The sequence below is a fragment of the Mustelus asterias genome, chromosome 15 (assembly GCF_964213995.1).
Source record: "Mustelus asterias chromosome 15, sMusAst1.hap1.1, whole genome shotgun sequence".
NCBI lineage: Eukaryota > Metazoa > Chordata > Chondrichthyes > Carcharhiniformes > Triakidae > Mustelus > Mustelus asterias.
In genome coordinates, this window is record NC_135815.1 from 87,625,738 (window position 1) to 87,648,410 (window position 22,673).

Sequence of the window (22,673 nt, forward strand, 5' to 3'; positions counted from 1 at the left end):
AGATTTCCTTCACTAAAGGACATTAGTGAACCAGATGGGTTTTTACAATAATAGTTTCATGATCATCAGCAGATTCTTAATCCCAGATATTTTTTATTGAATTCAAATTCCACCAGCTGCCATGGCGGCATTCGAACCCGGGTTCCCAGAGCATTACCCTGGGTCTCTGGATTACTCGTCTAGCGATATACCACTAGGCCATCACCTCCTCCTGCACTATTGGAAGGGTCACCTTTGCCTCACGGAACATTCCTTCATTTCTACTCCTCTGCGCTGCCGGATGCCAACAAACTCCTACTCCTGTGTGTGTCATGTGACCCCAAAGACTAGACACATTCCCAAACAAAGGGGACAATTTTCCCATCCCACCCGCCATAAGAATCGTAGGGGGTGGGGGTGGTAAGTAGGGGTACCATGCAAAGGTCTATTGACTTCACGTAGGATTTTCCAGTTTGGGGGCGAGTGCAGCTGGAAAGTCTCGCCCAAAATCTCTGCGTGTAACACCTTCTATCAGATAAAGCCAGCACCTTCTCTGACATTCAAGATGTCCTCCCACTTTCAACCTTCATCTTGATCTAGATTTCTAAGCAAACCCCACTGAGCTTTCTGTCCGATGGGCAGCAAAGTGCCGTCACCGAGGGAGACCATGGCCTAGTGGTATTATCGCTGGACTAGTAAGAACATAGACATAGAACAGTACAGCACAGAACAGGCCCTTCGGCCCACGATGTTGTGCCGAGCTTTATCTGAAACCAAGATCAAGCTATCCCACTCCCTATCATCCTGGTGTGCTCCATGTGCCTATCCAATAACCGCTTAAATGTTCCTAAAGTATCTGACTCCACTATCACTGCAGGCAGTCCATTCCACACCCCAACCACTCTCTGCATAAAGAACCTACCTCTGATATCCTTCCTATATCTCCCACCATGAACCCTATAGTTATGCCCCCTTGTAATAGCTCCATCCACCCGAGGAAATAGTCTTTCAACGTTCACTCTATCTATCCCCTTCATCATTTTATAAACCTCTATTAAGTCTCCCCTCAGCCTCCTCCGCTCCAGAGAGAACAGCCCTAGCTCCCTCAACCTTTCCTCATAAGACCTACCCTCCAAACCAGGCAGCATCCTGGTAAATCTCCTCTGCACTCTTTCCAGCGCTTCCACATCCTTCTTATAGTGAGGTGACCAGAACTGCACACAATATTCCAAATGTGGTCTCACCAAGGTCTTGTACAGTTGCAGCATAACCCCATGGCTCTTAAACTCCAACCCCCTGTTAATAAAAGCTAACACACTATAGGCCTTCTTCACAGCTCTATCCACTTGAGTGGCAACCTTTAGAGATCTGTGGATATGAACCCCAAGATCTCTCTGTTCCTCCACAGTCGTCAGAACCCTACCTTTGACCCTGTAATCCACATTTAAATTAGTCCTACCAAAATGAATCACCTCACATTTATCAGGGTTAAACTCCATTTGCCATTTTTCAGCCCTGCTTTGCATCCTATCTATGTCTCTTTGCAGCCACCTCATCCGCTACTCCACCAATCTTGGTGTCATCAGCAAATTTACTGATCCACCCTTCAGCCCCCTCCTCTAAGTCATTAATAAAAATCACAAAGAGCAGAGGACCAAGCACTGATCCCTGTGGCACTCCGCTAGCAACCTGCCTCCAATCCGAAAATTTTCCATCCACCATCACCCTCTGTCTTCGATCAGATAGCCAGTTACCTATCCAATCGGCCAACTTTCCCTCTATCCCACACCTCCTCACTTTCATCATAAGCTGACCATGGGGGACCTTATCAAACGCCTTACTAAAATCCATGTATATGACATCAACTGCCCTACCTTCATCAACACACTTAGTCACCTCCTCAAAAAATTCAATCAAATTTGTGAGGCACGACTTGCCCTTCACGAATCCGTACTGACTATCCCGGATTAATCCGCATCTTTCTAAATGGTCGTAAATCCCATCCCTAAGGACATTTTCCATCAATTTACCAACCACCGAAGTAAGACTAACCGGTCTATAATTACCAGGGTCATTTCTATTCCCTTTCTTAAACAGAGGAACAACATTCGCCACTCTCCGGTCCTCTGGCACCATCCCCGTGGACAGCGAGGACCCAAAGATCAAAGCCAAAAGGCTCTGCAATCTCATCCCTTGCCTCCCAAAGAATCCTAGGATATATTTCATCAGGCCCAGGGGACTTATCGACCTTCAGTTTATTCAAAACTGCCAGGACATCCTCCCTCCGAACATCTATTTCCTCCAGCCTATTAGCCTGTAACACCTTCTCTTCCTCAAAAACAGGGCCCTTCTCCTTGGTGAACACTGAAGAAAAGTATTCATTCATCACCTCGCCTATCTCTACTGACTCCATACACAAGTTCCCACTACTGTCCTTGACCGGCCCTAACCTCACCCTGGTCATTCTTTTATTCCTCACATAAGAGTAAAAAGCCTTGGGGTTTTCCTTGATCCGACCCGCCAAGGACTTCTCATGTCCCCTCCTAGCTCTCCTAAGCCCCTTTTTCAGCACGTTCCTTGCTAACTTGTAACCCTCAATCGAGCCATCTGAACCTTGTTTCCTCATCCCTACATAAGCTTCCCTCTTCCTTTTCACAAGACATTCCACCTCTTTCGTGAACCATGGTTCCCTCACTCGGCCATTTCCTCCCTGCCTGACAGGGACATACCTATCAAGGACACCCAGTATTTGTTCCTTGAAAAAGTTCCACTTTTCATTAGTGCCTTTCCCTGACAGTTTCTGTTCCCAACTTATGCCTCCTAATTCTTGCCTAATCGCATCATAATTACCTCTCCCCCAATTGTAAACCTTGCCCTGTCGTACGGCCCTATCCCTCTCCTTTGCAATAACAAAAGACACCGAATTGTGGTCACTATCTCCAAAGTGCTCTCCCACAACCAAATCTAACACTTGGCCCCGTTCATTTCCCAGTACCAAATCCAATGTGGCCTCACCTCTTGTCGGCCTATCCACATATTGTGTCAGGAAATCCTCCTGCACACACTGCACAAAAACTGCCCCATCCGAACTATTTGACCTACAAAGGTTCCAATCAATATTTGGAAAGTTAAAGTCCCCCATGACAACTACCCTGTGACCCAGAGACAGGGTAATGACCCAGGGTAATCCCGCCATGGCAGCTGGTGGAATTTGAATTCAATACAAAATATCTGGGATTAGGAATCTACCGATGACCATGAAACCACTGTCAATTGTTGGGAAAACCCATCTGGATCACTAATGTCCTTTAGGGAAGGAAATCTGCCATCCTTACCTGGTCTGGTCTACATATGACTCCAGATCCATAGTAATGTGGTTGACTCTTAAATGCCCTCTGAAATGGCCTAGCAAGCCACTCAGTTCAGGGACAATTAGGGATGGGCAACAAATGCTGGCCAGCCAGCGACGATGTGGAGATGCCGGCGTTGGACTGGGGAGGGCACAGTAAGAAGTCTCACAACATCAGGTTAAAGTCCAACAGGTTTATTTGGCAGTCCTAGCTTTCAGAGTCTCAAGCTCCTTCATCAGGTCAACAGTACAGAGCACGGAAAGAAGCACTGACTGTGTAAAGAACATAGAACCTGAGCATGTAATCCGGGCTGAGAAATCCAGGCAGATGGAGATGATCCCACGGCCCAACTTGGAAGAGGAGCACGAAGGATCTCCCCCTAACCAACTTGACGGGCAGAGAATCCTGAGCCCCAAACTGATCATCCCGTGGGGGAAGACTCCAGGGCAAGCGTGTAAGTGTGGACAACCGGCCCTCTAGTACACATGTGCCCAACTGAACTCACCTCGACCTTTGCCATCCGACTGTCCAGGAGGTTCTTATCAGCAGTGGTAGTGCAGTAGGACTCCAGCATGTGCCTGGCATCGGCCAGCCAGTCCTGTAGCTCCTTCAGTCCCTGAGAGAACTGCTGATGTTCCGACACAGTCCGCTGGACTCTTAAAGCCTTCTCCTGAAACCCATAAAGGGATAGAACCAATCGTCACTAAAATACAACGTTGATATCTTATTTTTTTCCACGAGCAAGTGGAACCAAAGTTTTCCAAACTGACCGACCCCGCGAGGAATGCTGGGACAAACACGAGTTCGCTCCAACACTAAAGTTTAAAGTTTATTTATTAGTGTCACGAGTAGGCTTACATTAACACTGCAATGAAATCACTGTGAAAATCCCCTCGTCGCCACACTCTGGCGCCTGTTCGGGCACACTGAGAGAGAATTTAGCACGGCCAATGCGTCTAATCAGCGCGTCTTTCGGACTGTGGGAGGAAACCGGAGCACCCGGAGGAAACCCACGCAGACACGGGGAGAATTACATTTGCTTTTGGAAGTTAATAATGAATCTGATTCCGCCACTCTCCCAGCTTCTGGGTTTTAGTTCATTGCCCCTCACTGCGTAAAACAATCTCTCATCTCCATCCTGGTCTTTTGGTAATTATCTAAAACGTGCCGCCTCGTAACTCACCCCACTGCCCGCCACCGCCAATAAAAACAGGTTCCTCTTATTAACTCTCTCGAAACCCCTCTTCATTTTGGAAACACCTCCGTCAAATCTCCCCTTAACCTTCTCGGCAGCGGGGAAAACAAACCCTTCTGTCTCTCCACGGAGTCTGTTCCAGCGCAGAGCTTCTCCCGGTTGGCAGCACGGTGCCCGTTCTCACCGCCAACTGTGTACCATTCTTGAGCTCAGGTGCCACGCTTAACTCCGGAGCCCCCCCCCCACCATTCCCTCCACCAGTGTCATTGCACTCGAGTTCATGGGTGAACCCACCACAGAAGGGCAATAGCAAAGGGGGAGAGGGTGGTATGGGCCCTTAGGGTAACCAGCTGCTAAAGGTTGGCAGATGCCAAATCTACAAAAACCTACAGGTAGATACGGACTTGATCCCATATGGATGGGTGAGTTTGGAAAAGCAATTAGAAAAGCAATTTAAAATTTATTTATTAGTGTCACAAGTAGGCTTACATTAACACTGCAATGAAGTTACTGTGAAAATCCCCTAGTCGCCGCACTCCGGCGCCTGTTCGGGTACACTGAGGGAGAATTTAGCATCTAACCAGCACGTCTTTCGGACTGTGGGGGGAAACCAGAGCACCAAGAGGAAACCCACGCAGACACGGGGATAACATGCAAACTCCACACAGACAGTGACCCAAGCCGGGAATCGAATCCGGGTCCCTGGCGCTGTGAGGCAGCAGTGCTAACCACTGTGCCACCGTGCCACCCAACTGATACAAGGATTCAAGGGCACAGCTTCCGAGTAAAGGGATGACCTTTAGAACAGAGATGAGGAGGAATCTCTTCAGCCAGAGGGTGATGAATCTGTGGAATTCATTTCCACAGAAGGCTGTGGAGGCCAGGTCATTGATTGTCTTTGAAGGCAGAGACAGATAGGATCTGGATTGGTAAGGGGATCAAAGGTTACCAAGAAAAGACGGGAGAATGGGGTTGAAAACTTATCAGCCATGATTGAATGGTGGAGCAGATTTGATGGGCCCAATGGCCTAATTCTGCTCCTGTGTCTTATGGTCTAAAACTAAATTGAAAATTAAGGCGTAATATCCTGAAAATGGAGGGCAATGGGGAAGTGATGGCCAAGTGGTATCGTTGCTACCACCACATCAGCTAATGATCTGGGGACCCGGGTTCAAATCCCGCCATGGCAGCTGGTTGAATTTGAATTTAATAAAAAGATATCTGGGGAATTATGAATGACCATGAAACCATTGTTGATTGTTGGAAAAACCCATCTGGTTCACTAGCGTCATGTAGGGAAGGAGGTGTGAGAATCCATTGCCAAAGTCCTGTTTTGAGCAAGTTAGAGAACTGATTGGTTTTTTCTGTTGTGCGTTTGATTTGCAAGCTGAACACATTCACCTCCGGGCCTTACCTTGGCTAAGTTACTTAAGGCTAAATAGCACGCGGACAGCTGAGATACTCTGTGCATAAAGCTTTTGTTAGATGCTTGCTCTTCCCACAGATGCTGGGCTTTCTCTTTCAGCTTGTTTATCTGTGGTTCACGGCTGGCTATCTCCTCTAGGACAGACTGAAAGGCACAAGCAGGGTTGCAAAAAACAAAACACATGTTACGGTGCATATCATATTTGGCAGGAGTGAGGAGCACAAAGAGTGAGGGATGAGGGGAACAGACAACGACGCACATTCAAAGCATTTGGCCTGCGTAGCTACTTGTTAAAGACACACAGAGGGGACACGGGCTACAGTCAAACACTAAGGAGAGCAAGCGGCGGGATTACTGGATTAGCAAAATGGAGGGCTGGGGGGGGGGGGGGTCCTCATTCACGAGGTCAGCGGGATAGGGTGGAGGTGATGGTCCCATTATATCGCCGCGATGAAGGCAACTGTCTCCGCTTAAAGCAATTGGCTTTGTGGCGCGGCGCGCTCCAGGGGGGGGCGGGCCCTCCTCGACCCCGGTGCGTGCGGTGGGGGGACACTACCTGCAATCGGAACTGCTCGTTCTTCTTGGCCAACAGGTCGGGCAGTTGGGTGCTGCTCCCTTGCACGTCCGTCTCCGTGACGACCAGCCACTCCTGCACGGGCCCCACACCGGCTTCAAAGTCCTTCATCTGAGATTGCAAGTTCTGAGGGGGGAGGGGGGGAAATATAGACCGTTGGTGGTGGAGAACATAAGCACATGAGAACTAGGAGCAGGAGTAGGCCACCTGGCCCCTCGAGCCTGCCCCGCCATTCAATAAGATCATGGCTGATCTTTTCGTGGACTCAGCTCCACTTACCCACCCACTCACCATAACCCTTAATTCCTTTAATGTTCAAAAATATATCTATCCTTGCCTTAAAAACATTCAATGAGGTAGCCTCAACTGCTTCACTGGGCAGGGAATTCCACAGATTCACAACCCTTTGTGTGAAGAAGTTCCTCCTCAACTCAGTCCTAAATCTGCTCCCCCTCATTTTGAGGCCATGCCTCCTAGTTCTAGTTTCACCTGCCAGTGGAAACAACTTCCCTGCTTCTATCTTATCTATTCCCTTCATAATTTTATATGTTTCTATAAGATCTCCCCTCATTCTTCTAGATTCCAATGAGTATAGCCCAAGTCTACTCAGTCTCTCCTCATAAGCCAACCCTCTCAACTCCGAAATCAATCTAGTGAATCTCCTCTGCACCCCCTCCAGTGCCAATATATCCTTTCTCAAGTAAGGAGACCAAAACTGTACACAGTACTCCAGGTGTGGCCTCACCAGCACCTTATACAGCTGCAACATAACCTCGCTGTTTTTAAAACTCCATCCCTCTAGCATTGAAGGACAACATTTCATTTGCCTTCTTAATTACCTATTGCACCTGCAAACCAACTTTTTGTGATTCATGCACAAGGACACCCAGGTCCCTCTGCACAGCGGCATGCTGCAATTTGTTACTATTTAAATAATAGTCCATTTTGCTGTTATTCCTACCAAAATGGATGACCTCACATTTACCAACATTGTACTCCATCTGCCAGACCCTCGCCCACTCACTTAGACTATCTATATCCCTTTGCAGACTTTCCACGTCCTCTGCACTCTTTCAAATCCAACCACTCCAACACAACAGTGACAATGGCCTTTTAAGAAGTGACGCCTTGGTCAGAATACTACCCCCTCTACACCTCCCCAACCCACCCAGCAAACCCCTGGGAGTGAGCTAGCAGTCAAGGGTGGTGTAAAATCAGGGGGGTGAGGGGGGATGGTAGGGGGTGCTATGCCCAGTGCCTCTCTGTCTCCACAGGTATTTACTTAATCATAGATCATAGAATCCCTACAGTGCCGAAGGAGGACATTCGGCCCATCGAGATACTGACAGGGCATCCCAACCAGGCCCGCTTCCCGTGACACCCACATATTTATCCCACTAATCCCACCTAACCTGTACATCTTTGGACTTTGCATCTTTGACCAGCAAGTGAGGTAGTGGGGGGTGGGGGGGAGGGGGGGGGGGCACCCACACCTAGGCCAATGGAGGCTCTTAAAGGTGTATTAAAGGGCCCCCCTGCCGCCACCATTAGTGTTTTGCCAGGGGTTGAGCAAGGGAGGAGGGGAACCAATGCCATGCGGCTTCTCAGCTTGTGGGTGGGCCGGTGGGGAGGAGTATGGGGGAGTGGTCCGTCCTGTACAAATGTGCTTTTCCAATGAAGGCTGTCTGTGGGAGATGTGCGTCGCTAGCTGGCCAGTCTTTATTGCCTATCCCTAATTCCTCACACAATCACTCAAGTTATAAGGAGAGGCTGGATAGACTGGGACTTTTTTCTCTGGAGTTTTGGAGGCTGAGGGGTGATCTTATAGAGGTCTATAAAATAATGAGGGACATAGATCAGCTAGATAGTCAATATCTTTTCTCAAAGGAAGGGGAGTCTAAAACTAGAGGGCATAGGTTTAAGGTGAGAGGGGAGAGATACAAAAGTGTCCAGAGGGGCAATTTTTTCACACAGAGGGTGGTGAGTGTCTGGAACAAGCTGCCAGCGGTAGTAGTAGAGGCGGGTACAATTTTGTCTTTTTAAAAAAGACAGTTACATGGGTAAGATGGGTATAGAGGGATATGGGCCAAATGCAGGCAATTGGGACTAGCATCGGGGTTTTAAAAAAAAGGGCGGCATGGACAAGTTGGGCCGAAGGGCCTGTTTCCATGCTGTAAACCTCCATGACTCTAATACACAGCCCCACAGAATCACTCAAAACACAAATTCATAGCTATGGAAACATGCATTAAACTGGAAGTGTAAGAAAGATCTGGGGACCAGGAATGAGATGTGAAATATTACAGCGCAGAATGGGGCCCTTCGGCCCTTTGTGTCTGTGCCAGCTAACTGAAGGGAAATTACTCTTTTTCCCTGATGAAAGTTTTATCCGTTCCCGTTAGTTTCCCGGGTAACAGTTAACCAGCGGTTGTAAGCGGGGTCCAACCTGTAAGGCCGCTTCTTTCTGGTGAAGGTTTGCCAGTAGATTCTTCCAGTCCTCCTTGGCGGCGGACACCTTGGCCTGGATGGCCTCGGCCTTCTCTCTGCTGAGAATCCTGCTCAGCAGCTCTCCTTTAGAAATCAGGGTGTTGAGTTTGCTCTGGCAGGTCTCACTTTCTGACAGGAAGTCCTGAAAGCAAAAACAAAATGGCTGTCAGTCGAAGAGGAAGAGGAACCTGCATGCAAACGGCAGCTCAATTCTCCAGGATATCCTAAACATTCACCAACCGATAAAGGGCAATCATGCAGGAAATGTGGCAGCCAATTTGTGCACAGTCAGATCCCATGAACAACAATTTAACAGTGGCCAGATTATCTACTTTTTTCAACGCATGTTGAGGACTAACTTCTGGCGAGGATATCAGAGACCCTCACTCTTCTTCATAGCAGCATTCTGGGATAGAATCATAGAATCCCTACAGGGCAAAAGGAGGCCATTCGGCCCATCGAGCCTGCACCTAACAGTCCGACCCGGTCCTATCCCTTTAACCCCATATATTTACCGCGATAATCCCCCTGACACTAAGGGACAACGTATCATGGCCAATCCAACTACCTCGCACATCTTTGACATTTACCTGAGAGAGTAGATGGAGTTGACATCTCAGACTTGGCACCACAGGTGGTGCAGCACTCCCTCACTACGGCACTTGAATACAGTCTGGATGATGGCCTCAAGCCTCTGGAGTGGGACTCAGACCCAGGCCTTTCTGACTCAAAGGTAAGAGGGGCTCACAGCTGACACCAGTAAGATCAACCAACAGCTAGCACTGACCTAAAGGACCGAGTGGCCACCTTCTGCACTGCGCAGCAGTTCCACTTGGAGCCACATGTTTTAAGTTTATTCATTAGTGTAGGCTTACATTAACTCGGGATGGCACAGTGACACAGTGGTTAGCACTGCTGCCTCACAGCGCCAGGGATCTGGGTTCAATTCCGGCCTTGGGTGACTGTCTGTGCAGAGTCTGCACCTTCTCCCCGTATCTGCGCGGGTTTCCTCTGGGTGCTCTGGTTTCCTCCCACAGTCCAAAAATGTGCGGGTTAGGTTGATTGGCCATGCTAAATTGCTCCTAGTGTCAGGGGGATTAGCAGGGTAAATATGTGGGGTTACGGGGATAGAGCCTGGGTGGGACTGTTGTTGGAGCAGGCTCGATGGGCTGAATGGCCTCCTTCTGCACTGTAGGGATTCTGTAATTCCATGGATTCTATGAACACTGCAATGAAGTTACTGTGAACATCGCCACACTCCGGTGCCTGGTTTTCTCTCCAGATCTTATGACGCCCTGCCAAAGAAAACGGGGGCGTGTTTTATGCCGTCATACAGGGGGTGGGGCAAAACCTGCCGGCAAAACCCAGCTGCACAGATTTCGGAGTGCCACCTTTTAATGGCTTCCCGATCAAAACCTGAGGAAACCTCCCCCCCACTCCCAGACCACCACAGAGTTGTCAGGGGCTCCCCTCCCCACCCCCTGAGCATGGCCCCTTCTCTCCCTCTCCCCCCATTGTTCAAAGCGACACCCATCTCCCCACCAACTCCCCCCACCCCCCCCACCCCCCCCCCCCCCGGGTCCCAACAGCCATCACCAGCATCCCCAGCTCCTCCAACCTCTCACACCCACCACCACAATTAAACCAATCCCCCTCCCCCACCAATTAGGCTCCCATTGGGGGCCGTTCCTTGGCACGGGTTGGCACTGCCAGGTTGGCACGGGCAGGTGCCAACTTGTGCCCAGGGGCAGCGCCGGCGAGAACTACGACTTCTGGATCTTGAGTCTCCGACGGCATTCGCATGGGTGGCAAACGCGGGCTCAAGAACCGCACCTATCCTCAATCCAAACACGAAAGGGGATTTTCACAGTAACTCCATTGCAGTGTTAATGTAAGCTTCATTGTGACATTCATAAATAAATAAATCATTGCGAGTTTATTATCTGAAGAGTCACGAAAGCAAAATGAGCAAACTTGCACCGGGAATTCCCTATCCCGTCCCTCCCCGCTTCATTTAGTTTGCGTGTTTGCCGATGTTTCCCTCCTGAACACTTGCTCTGTTTGATTCCAGCGACTGTTCCTGTTGTAACTGCGCTGTGCCTACCTGCAGTTTCTGAATGATCGCAGTTGCCTCATCGATATTTTGAGGTGTATCAAAGCAGGTGGTAATCTTCGTGTTGATCATCCACTGCTGAAACTCTCGGAAAGTTGCCCGGAATCGCTGTTCCAGTGCTCTTTCCTTGTGCTGACAGTATTTTGCAGTCTGTAAACAAAGGCTGCGGTGAGCAGGAAAGAAGGGAGACAAGTTACGTAATAGATACGGCATCAGAAATGTTACAGCCAGCCCTTCCCCTTCGCAGGAGCTGCCTCACCCTCTGTGTCACACAGAGTATTACAGCACAACACACCATTCGGCCCATCGCATCTCAACCGCCCATCAAGATCACCAACAACCTGTCCTAGTCCCCCCGACACTGACGCTATAGTTAAGAAAGCCCACCAACGCCTCTACTTTCTCAGGAGGCTAAGGAAATTCAGCATGTCCTCTGCGACTCTCTCCAACTTTTACAGATGCATCATAGAAAGCATCCTTTCTGGATGTATCACAGCTTGGTATGGCTCCTGCTCTGACCAAGACCGCAAGAGACTACAAAGGGATCGTGAACGTAACCCAGTCCATCAGACAAACCAGCCTCCCATCCATTGACTCTGTCTGCACTTCCCGCTGCCTCGGAAAGGCAGCCAGTATAATCAAGGACCCCAGACATTCTCTCTTCCACCTTCTTCTGTCAGGAGAAAGATACAAAAGTCTGAGATCACGTACCAACCCACTCAAGAACAACTTCTTCCTTGCTGCCATCAGACTTTTGAATGGACCTACCTTATATTAAGATGATCTTTCTCTACACCCTAGCTGCGACTGTAACTCTACATTCTGCACCCTCTCCTTTCCTTCTCTAAGACCATAAGATATAGGAGTAGAATTGGCCCATCGAGTCTGCCCTGCCATTCAATCATGGCTGATATGATTCTCATCCCCATTCTCTCGCCTTCTCTCCGTAACCCTTGATCCCCTTATTGATCAAGAACCTATCTATCTCTGTCTTAAAGACACTCAATGACCTGGCCTCCACAGCTCTCTGTGGCAATGAGTTCCACCACCCTCTGGCTGAAGAAATTCCTCCTCACCAATGGCAACATACAGTATGCTTTGTCCGTATTGTGCGCAGGAAACAATACTTTTCACTGTATCCCAATACATGGGACAATAATAAATCAAATCAAATCAAGCTCCTATCTATTCTAATCCCATTTTCCAGTACCCAGTCCATCACTTTGTATGCTACGGCATTTCATTTAACTGCTTCTTATATGTTGTAAGGGTTCCCAACCTGTTTTGTTCTGATATTTCATATCATTAGTAGTCAGGGCTCCCTTAGACCACACACAGCCCACTGGTGGTGCCATGGCCTTTGCTGCAATGTCATGTGACACCAAGGCCACTCCAACGCCCAGCCCCCATTGGAGACAGAAGGAGACTGTGTCTTGTCTCAGTGTGAGTCAACCAACAACATGACTAACTGGGCCCTTTTGGTCTCCTGATAATGGCTTCCAAAGAGCTTCCATATTAATGATTTGGAGGAGGGAACAAAATGTAACATCTCAAAGTTTGCGGATGATACCAAGTTGGGTGGGAGGGTGAACTGTGACGAGGATGCAGAGATCCTTCAGAATGATCTGGACAGGTTGGGTGAGTGGGTAAATCAATGGCAGATGCAGTGTAATTTGGATAAATGCGAGGTTATTCACTTTGGAAGCAAAAACAAGAAGGCAGATTACTACCTAAATGGCTGTAAATTGGGAGAGGGGAGTGTGCAGCGGGACCTGGGTGTCCTTGTGCACCAGTCAGTGAAGGTAAGCATGCAGGTGCAGCAGGCAGTAAAGAAGGCAAATGGTATGTTGGCCTTCATTGCGAGAGGTTTCGAGTACAGGAGCAGGGATGTGTTGTTGCAATTATACAGGGCCTTGGTGAGGCCACATCTAGAGTATTTTGTTCAGTTTTGGTCTCCTTTTCTGAGGAAGGATGTTCTTGCTCTCGAGGGACTGCAGCGAAGGTTTCCCAGGCTGATTCCGGGGATGGCGGGACTGATGTATGAGGAGGGATTGACCAGGTTAGGATTGTTTTCGCTGGGGTTCAGACGAATGAGGTGGGGATCTCACAGAGACTTATAAAATTCTAACCGGACTAGACAGGGTAGATGCAGGGAGGATGTTCCCGATGGTGGGGGAGTCCAGAACCAGGGGTCACAGTCTGAGGATTCAGGGTAGACCATTTAGGATGGAGGTTAGGAGACATTTCTTCACCCAAAGAGTGGTGAGCCTGTGGAATTCATTACCACAGGATGTAGTTGATGCAAAAACATTGAGTGCATTCAGGATATAGCACTTGGGGCGAATGGGATCAAAGGTTATGGGGAGAAAGCAGGATGAGGCTATTGAGTTGGATGATCAGCCATGATCGTGATGAATGGCGGAGCAGGCTCGAAGGGCCAAATGGCCTCCCCCTGCTCCTATCTTCTATGTTTCTATCAAAATCACCTGAACCAAAATGGGGTGACTTCCATAACAGGGAGTTACACAGAATGTTTACAGCACTGAAACAGGCCATGTGGCTTATGGCGGTGTTTACGCTTTTCGAGGCTCCTCACACCTTACTTTATCTAAATCTCTCATCGCATCCTTCCATTGCTTTCCCCTCATTCCCTTCATGGGGCGGGCACGGTGACACAGTGGTTAGCACTGCTGCCTCACGGTGCCAGGGACCTGGGTTCAATTCCTGGCTTGGGTCACTGTCTGTGTGGCATCTGCACGTTCTCCCCGTGTCTGCGTGGGTTTCCTCCGGGTGCTCCGGTTTCCTCCCACAGTCCGAAAGACGTGTTGGTTAGATGCTAAATGCTCCCTCAGCGTACCCGAACAGGCGCCGGAGTGTGGCGACTAGGGGATTTTCACGGTAACTTCATTGCAGTGTTAATGTAAGCCTACTCGTGACACTAATAAATAAACTGTAAACTTAAACAGAGTGTTGGTTGATGAGTTTTTTCTCAGTATTGTAGTTCATGTTTTTGCTCATCTACGTATTCTTTGTAGAGAGTTGTACATTCTCACCACTCTCTGAATAATGAACGATAAGTGGGACAATCCTTTCGGCCAGTTAACTGCCCAAACCCTGAAGGTGAAAATTAATCACTTAACCTTCAGTGTAACGCCGAGCATCTGGCAACATTATCCTTTCCTCCAAAGCTTTTTTAAAATTTGATTTAGTATTGTTTCTTGCGCACTATACAGACAAAGCATACCGTTCATAGAGAAGGAAAGGAGAGGGTGCATAATGTAGTGTTACAGTCATAGCTAGGGTGTAGAGAAAGATCAACTTAATGCAAGGTAGGTCCATTCAAAAGTCTGATGGCAGCAGGGAAGAAGCTGTTCTTGAGTCAGTTGGTGCGTGACCTCAGACTTGTGTATCTTTTCCCAACGGAAGAAGGTGGAAGAGAGAGTGTCTGGGGTGTGTGGGATCCTTAATTATGCTGGCTGCTTTTCCGAGGCAGTGGGAAGTGTAGACAGAGTCAATGGATGGGAGGTTGACTTGCGTGATGGATTGGGCTACATTCACAACCCTTTGTAGTTCTTTGCAGTCTCGGGCAGAGCAGGAGCCATACCAAGCTGTGATACAACCAGAAAGGATGCTTTCTATGGTGCATCTGTAAAAGTTGGTGAGAGTCGTAGCTGACATGCCAAATTTCCTTAGTCTTCTGAGAAAGTAGAGGCATTGGTGGGCTTTCTTAACTATAGTGTCGGCATGGGGGGACCAGGACACGTTGTTGGTGATCTGGACACCTAAAAACGTGAAGCTCTCAACCCTTTCTACTTTGTCCCCGTTGATGTAGACAGGGGCATGTCCTCCACTACACTTCTTGAAGTTGAAAACAATCTCCTTCCTTTTATTGACACTGAAGGAGAGATTATTGTCGCTGCACCAGTGTTAAATTCCAGCTTTGACATTGTCCGGCTGGCCAGCTTGGAGAAGGCCACACAGACTGAAAAACCAGGCTCCAAAAAAAATCCACGCTTCCAACAGTGCAGCACTCCCTCAGTGATTACACCCATGAGGCTGCCTCGATAGGGGAGGCCAATGCCTGGAGTCGGGTCTGAAACCATCACGATTTGCCTCAAAGGTTACTGAATAAGCCCAGGGCTAAAATCATGCTGCATCAGTACAAAGCAGGCCAACTTCAACCGCTTACCTGTTGTACTCTTTAATCAAAGAAGAAACTTTATCGGAATGCGAGCTCAAATCCTTGGAAAATCTGCAGAGATCGTTTAGTTGAGTCTTCAGTGATTCGCTGGTGCTTTCAGCCTCTTTCAGAGCCTCTTCTGTTTCCTAAATCAGAAACAAAGGTCACAGAGTGAGTCCCTGCGGGGAGACAGAGTCCCTGCGGGGAGACAGAGTCCCTGCGGGGAGACAGCGTCCCTGCGGGGAGACAGAGCCCCTGCGGGGAGACAGAGTCTCTGCGGGGAGACAGAGCCCTTGCGGGGAGACAGAGTCTCTGCGGGGAGACAGAGTCCCTGCGGGGAGACAGAGTCCCTGCGGGGAGACAGAGTCCCTGCGGGGAGACAGAGTCTCTGCGGGGAGACAGAGTCCCTGCGGGGAGACAGAGTCCCTGCGGGGAGACAGAGTCCCTGCGGGGAGTGCCACAGATTACAATAACATTCATTCCCCACTAAATACATTCATAGAGTGTTCCATATTAGCACATGGCAGTGAAACCATGTAGAGGTGGCATTGTGTGTGTGTAGGTAAGAGTGACACTGTGTGTGTGGGTCAGAGTGACACTGTGTGTGTGGGTTAGAATGACACTGTGTGTGTAGGTAAGAGTGACACTGTGTGTGTGTGTGGGTAAGAGTGACACTGTGTCTGTGTGTGTAAGAGTGACACTGTGTGTGTGGGTGGGTCAGAGTGACACTGTGTGTGTGGGTCAGAGTGACACTGTGTGTGTGGGTCAGAGTGACACTGTGTGTGTGGGTCAGAGTGACACTGTGTGTGTGGGTGGGTCAGAGTGACACTGTGTGTGTGGGTCAGAGTGACACTGTGTGTGTGGGTGGGTCAGAGTGACACTGTGTGTGTGGGTCAGAGTGACACTGTGTGTGACTAAGAGTGACACTATGTGTGTGTGTGTGTTTGTGTGTGGATCAGAGTGACACTGTGTGTGTGGGTCAGAGTGACACTGTGTGTGTGGGTCAGAGTGACACTGTGTGTGTGAGTAAGAGTGACACTATGTGTGTGTGTGTGTGTGTTTGCGTGTGGGTCAGAGTGACACTGTGTGTGGGTCAGAGTGACACTGTGTGTGTGGGTCAGAGTGACACTGTGTGTGTGGGTCAGAGTGACACTGTGTGTGTGAGTAAGAGTGACACTATGTGTGTGTGTGTGTGTGTGTGTTTGTGTGTGGGTCAGAGTGACACTATGTGTGTGTGTGTGTGTTTGTGTGTGGGTCAGAGTGACACTGTGTGTGGGTCAGAGTGACACTGTGTGTGTCAGAGAGTTGGTCAGCACGGGTAAGAGGGATAGAGAGGGTTTAACTTTATTAGTGTCACAAGTAGGCTTACATTAACACTGCAATGAAGTTACTGTGAAAATCCCCCAGTCGCCACACTCTGGCACCTGTTCGGGTACACTGAGGGAGAATTTAGCAGGGCCAATCCACCTAACCAGCACGTCTTTCGGACTGTGGGAGGAAACCAGAGCACCCGGAGGAAACCCACGAAGACACGGGGAGAACGTGCAGACTCCACACAGACAGTGACCTGAGCCGGGAATCGAACCCAAGCTCCTGGCGCTGTGAGGCAGCAGCGCTAACCACTGTGCCATCGTGCCTGGGTGATTCTGTACCCGCATTGGCCTTGAGTGCCAACGGCAGCTTGGGTGCAAAATCTCGCGAGAATCGATTCTGAGTGGTGAGATCCCCCAAAAGCTGGTAACAGATCAAGGTTCCTGCCCAGAAAGGTTGACACTGCCAGGGCGAAAAAAGGTGACAGTGTCTGGGTGGGATGGAGGTTGGAGGGTGTAGTGCCAGGGGTAGGCCCTCTGAGGGGGAGAGGGGGGTTTCCTCCTTGTGTGTGTGGGGGAGGGGCATTGCCAGTATCCATGGGGATTTGGGGGAGGGGTGTTCCCCATATCTGTGGGAGGGTGCGGGAGCGGTTCCCATATCCGTGGTGTGGGGGAAGGGAGTTACAAAGCATGTGCCAACCCCTGTTATCGGGCCCTGCCCTGCCAGTGTCACGGCGTCAGGGATACCTGCAGTGTTTCCTTTACTCCGAGTGCTGCAGTCTCTTGTGAGAATAGTCAGTTGTACAGACAGAGAGCTGTGTGCCCATTTACCCTCCAGAGCCAAAGCCGAGATTAAAGATTGGGAAGTTTCGTCCAACGTGTGTGAGAGGGGTCGTGTGTGTCCGATTGTGTGTGAATGATGGTGTGGGACGGTAGTGGGGAGGGCGGCATGTGCAGCAGGAAGTCTTGCAGTGTGTAGCGTCTCTGCCTCCGAGCCCGAAGCTCCAGGTTCGAGCGCCACCCCAGGACCTGACGGCCACGGATGGCGTGTCCACAACATGGCGCACAAGCGAATCCTTCCAAAACGCGAGTGTTGCCGGGCAGCCAGAATCCCTCGCGTGGTATCTGCAGAACAACAGCCTCCCCACGTGAAAAGACTGGGTACAGGAAGTTCACAAGAATGATCCCTGGAATGAAGAGTGTGTCGTGGGTGGTGAATCTGTGGAACTCTTTGCCGCAGAAGGTTGCGGAGGCCGGGTCATTGAGTGTCTTTGAGACAGAGATAGATAGATTCTTGATTAATAAGGGGATCACGGGTTATGGGGAAAAGGCAGGAGAATGGGGATGAGAAAAAAAATCAGCCATGATTGAATGGCGGAGCAGACTCGATGGGCCGAGTGGCCTAATTCTGGTCCTATATCTTATGGTCTTATGGTTCCTTGGCAACATCCCCCTTTGCTAGAAGGGGCGACCAGAGAGATGGCACGTGCCACCTTATCGCCTGCTCACGCCACACTCCCGCTGCAGCGAAGGCGGACAATTTTGGCAGCCGGCCCAATCTCCATTCACTGCAGCGGGACAGGAAAATCCCGCTGGCACAAACAGTCGGAAGATTACGGCCCATGCGTGTGTGTGTGTGTGTGCGTGTGTGCGTGTGTGTGTGTGAGGGCGCTTCGGGAGAATAGGAGCTATTTTTGCATCAAGTGCAATTTGTCAAACTATTAGAAGGAGATTTATTCTGTGCAAAAATAAACGCAAGGTAGAGCCTCACAGTCGAATGGAGAACTTTGGGTTGTGAGACACAGAGTTAGTCATCAGTGGAATGAGTCACCGGTACTGTATAATACTCAAAACACAGCTGAAGTTTCAGCATCCAGCGATGGAATTTCTGAGTCTAAACTGTTGAAGCTTTTCACCTCAGTAATATGTAACTATACTGATGTGAACGGTGTATAATTATCTGTTAAGAAGGAGTTATTTTTATGTCCTTGTTCAGTACAACCAAAGCCAAACAGCCCGACACTAATTTGTTCTCCACACTGACATTCCGCTCCCCTGGCAAGGACCCCCACCGTACAAGCCCCGGGCAAACCTTTGCTTTCTGCCAACACTCGACCACCTCTTCGTCCGTGGTTTTGTCCTGCAGCTGGGACAAGCTGCGCGAGCAGGCCTGGAGACTGACGCTGAACTCCTGCAGGTCCTTGTCCAGCTGAGCGACCTGGGCTTGGAACTCTTGCTCGGAGCTGGTGGTCTGGCTGAGCATGTCCTCCAGGCCGCTCTGCGCTTGCAAGGTGCTCTCTTCCCACTGCTGCCAGTCATTCTGCAGGGCGTCCAGCTCCCTGCCCACCACCTCGCGCCCGCCGGCCGCCGTGTGCTGCCTGACGTCTTCAGCCAGGGCCTCCACTCTGCCTAATCGCTCCTTACCGTTCCGTCTGGAAGCTATCAGCTCCTGGCAATGGGAAACATTCATTGTGAGCAGCCCTGTCATAACTGTTTATATAAGCCCTCGTAGAGGTTCATAGTTGAGCAAACAACTGCGTAACATCCTGCAGAAAGTGTTAACCCTTACTCTGCCCCGGGGGTGAAGGGCAGCTGTACATGCTGACTGCCTCCAATCTGACAAAACACATGGGACTTTGATTAACCCACACCAACTTGAGTCCCTACAGTGCAGAAGGAGGCCATTCGGCCCATCGAGTCTGCACCGGCAACAATCCCACCCAGGCCCTATTCCCGTAACCCCACATATTTACCCCGCTAATCCCTCTAACCTACGCATCCCGGGACACTAAGGGGCAATTTAGCATGGCCAATGCACCTAACCCGCACATCTTTGGAGTGTGGGAGGAAACCGGAGCACCCGGAGGAAACCCACGCAGACACGGGGAGAACGTGCAAACTCCTCACAGACAGTGACCCGAGCCGGGAATCGAACCCCGGGTCCCTGGAGCTGAGAGACAGCAGTGCTAACACTGTGCCACCCATGCATTTACATTACTCCATCTGACAGTGAAACGTTCCAGAAACATCAAACGAAAGATCACAGTGTGCTCGAGTAGACAGTTAATAATGCTCGCAAGGATCCGAGTATCATTGAGACAAGACAGAATTTCCGATGGTGAATGTGATAAAATACGGTACAGTCTCCATTCCTCAGGAAGCTCGCTCCAGGACGGAATTTCCCGTCCCGTCTGCTACGGGAATCATAGCGGGTGATGGGGTGGTCCATGCAAAGGTCCGTTGACTTTGGGGGGGATTTTCCAGCCTTGGGGTAGAATCATAGAATCCTACAGTGCAGAAGGAGGCCATTCGGCCCATCAGGTCTGCACCGACCACAATCCCAGCCAGGGCCTATCCCCATAACCCCATGCATTTACCCTAGCTAGTCCCCCTGACACTAAGGGGCAGTTTAGCACGGTCAATACACCTGACCCGCATGTCTTTTGGACTGTGGGAGGAAACCAGAGCACCCGGAGAAACCCACACAGACACGGGGGCGAACGTGCAAATTCCGCACAGATAGTGACCTGAGGCTGGAATTGAACCCGGGTCCCTGGTGCTGTGAGGCAGCAGTGCTGTCCATGCGGATGGAAAACCCCACCCATATTGTAGTAATGTTGACCCTTTAACGCAAAATGTTTGGGAGATAATTGAGGGAAATTTCAACCCTTCGGAAGTAAGCCTTTTTTAAAGGGAGTCCTCATACATCTTGTGCCAGTAAGACTCACTTGGTAGCACTTCCAATCCGTAAGGTCCCAGGCTCAAGTCCCATTCTCGGGCTTAAGCATAAAAATCAAGGCTGACTCTCCAGTGTGGTACTGAGGGAGTGCTGAACTGCCGGAGGCCATGGCTTTCAGTTGCAGTGTTAAACCAAGGCTCCCCCATCTGTCTGCTTGGGTAGTTATAAAGGATCACATGGCATCCTGTTGAAGAACCTCTGAACTAGGAGCAGGAGTAGGCCATTCAGCCCCTCGAGCCTGCTCTGGCTGATCTGCCAATAACTTCAAAACTGCATCCTGCTGACTCCCAATAACCTTTCACCTCCCTCGCTTACCAAGAGTCTATTCACCTCTGCCTTAAAAATATTCAAAGGGTGAGATTCACCAGCCACACGTGCCCCAAGGCTGGAAATTCCTGCCCGCTATGGTCCGCTGAATTTTCTGTCTCGCCCGCTACAATTCCCGTGGGATAATTTCAGCCAAAAACTCGGCTTCCAGCACCCTCTGGGGAAAAGAGTTCCATAGCTTCATGACCCTCTGAGAGAAGAAATTTCTCCCTATCTCTGTTTGAAATGGACAACGCCCTTATTTTTAAACAGCGACCCCCGTGTGTTAAGTTGATCTTTCTCTACACCCTGGCTATGACTGTAACACTACATTCAAAGAATAAACAAAGAAAATTACTGCACAGGAACAGGCCCTTCGGCCCTCCAAGCCTGCAACGACCAATTCTGCACTCTCTCCTTTCCTTCTCTATGAACAGTATACTCTGTACAGCGCGCAAGAACAATATTTTTCACTGTATCCCAATACATGTGACAATAATAAATCAAATCAAATCAAATCAAATGGCCTACCGCTGCTTCAAGTTTCTATGTTTCTATATATGTTTTCTAAAAGTCCATTGACTGCAGCGGGACTGGAAAATCCCGCTGGCAGGAGGATTTGTAAAATCCTGCCCAATTGCATTGAAATAAGATCTTAGCCTCAGCTGGCACCCCAGGAAGAACTATCCTCGCTACAAATTCCCGCCATCGAGTTTCAGCCCATCAGATCAGAGATGGTTATCCTCACCCTGACTTTCTTCAGTTTTCTCTGCAAAGCGGTGGAGTCTCCGGATAGGTCGGACCAGCGGTGAAGCTCCTCCTTTGCTGAGGTCAGCCAGTTGGTCAGGTCCTGCACGGCGCTGTTGTACTGCTGGTGGTCCTGGACTATATCCTCCAGCTTCTTCACTTTCCCCTGGAATCAAAAGCAGCTGGCTTACAATGTTTCCCAATGAGTCTGCACCGGCTCTCCGGCAGAGCAGCTTACCCAGGACCTCCCCCCCCCGCCGACCCCGCCCTATCCCCACAACCCACATATTTAGCCCGCTAATGCGCCTAACCTGCACACCTTTGGACACTAAGGGGCAATTTACCATGGCCAATCCACCTAACCTGCACACCTTTGGACACTAAGGGGCAATTTACCATGGCCAATCCACCCAACCTGCACATTTTTAGACTCTAAGGACAATTTACCATGGCCAATCCACCCTACCTGCACATCTTTATTCACTAAGGGCAATTTACCATGGCCAATCCACCTAACCTGCACATTTTTAGACTCTAAGAGGCAATTTATCATGGCCAATCCACCCAACCTGCACATCTTTATTCACTAAGGGCAATTTACCATGGCCAATCCACCTAACGTCTGCATCTTTGGGCTCAAAGGGGCAATTTAGCATGGTCAATCCACCCAATCTACACATCTTGGGACACTAAGGAGCAATTTAGCATAGCCTATCCACCTAATCTCCACATTTTTGGACACAAAGGGGCAATTTAGCATGGCCAATCAACCTAACCTGCACATCTTTGGACTGTGGGAGGAAACCGGAACACCAGAGGAAACCCACGCAGACACGAGGAGAATGTGCAAACTCCACACAGACAGTGACCCGAGGCCGGAATTGAACCCGGGTCCCCGGTGCTGTGAGGTAGCAGTGCTAACCACTGCAACATTAGTGTCACATACTGGATCATACCTCCTGCCCACCCCCCAGCTCAGCACCTCTCGTGAAGTTGGTGACCTCTGTTGACTTGCGATTCCAAGGGCCCATCACCCTCCTCCCCACAACTAGAAGGAGGCCATTCGGCCCATCGAGTCTGCACCGACAACAATCCCACCCAGGCCCTACCCCCGTAACCCCACATATTTACCCCGATAATCCCTCTAACCTACGCATCCCAGGACACTATAAAAGGCATCACAGACATAAGGGCACCAAAACGTTGCCCCACACATGCCGGACAATGAGAGGGTTGGCTAGTTTCCCACAGCCTCGCCTTGAACAAA

At 49.8% G+C, this 22,673-nt stretch overlaps 2 protein-coding genes across 2 annotated transcripts in view; one reads left to right on the forward strand and one right to left on the reverse strand.

The window, feature by feature from the left end:
- esr1 (estrogen receptor 1) overlaps positions 1 to 22,673 on the forward strand; it is an 887,250-nt gene that overhangs the window by 843,335 nt on the left and 21,242 nt on the right. The gene's annotated exons all lie outside the window — the stretch shown is intronic.
- LOC144504750 (nesprin-1-like) overlaps positions 1 to 22,673 on the reverse strand; it is a 603,924-nt gene that overhangs the window by 321,097 nt on the left and 260,154 nt on the right. Inside the window, exons 52-59 of the mRNA XM_078230493.1 lie at positions 21,408 to 21,572; positions 18,707 to 19,063; positions 15,314 to 15,450; positions 11,116 to 11,287; positions 8,971 to 9,153; positions 6,507 to 6,650; positions 5,939 to 6,094; positions 3,835 to 3,999 (exon numbers count right to left, since the gene is read on the reverse strand). Coding sequence (XP_078086619.1) covers positions 3,835 to 3,999; positions 5,939 to 6,094; positions 6,507 to 6,650; positions 8,971 to 9,153; positions 11,116 to 11,287; positions 15,314 to 15,450; positions 18,707 to 19,063; positions 21,408 to 21,572 — 1,479 coding nt within the window. The remainder of the gene's footprint in view (positions 1 to 3,834; positions 4,000 to 5,938; positions 6,095 to 6,506; positions 6,651 to 8,970; positions 9,154 to 11,115; positions 11,288 to 15,313; positions 15,451 to 18,706; positions 19,064 to 21,407; positions 21,573 to 22,673) is intronic.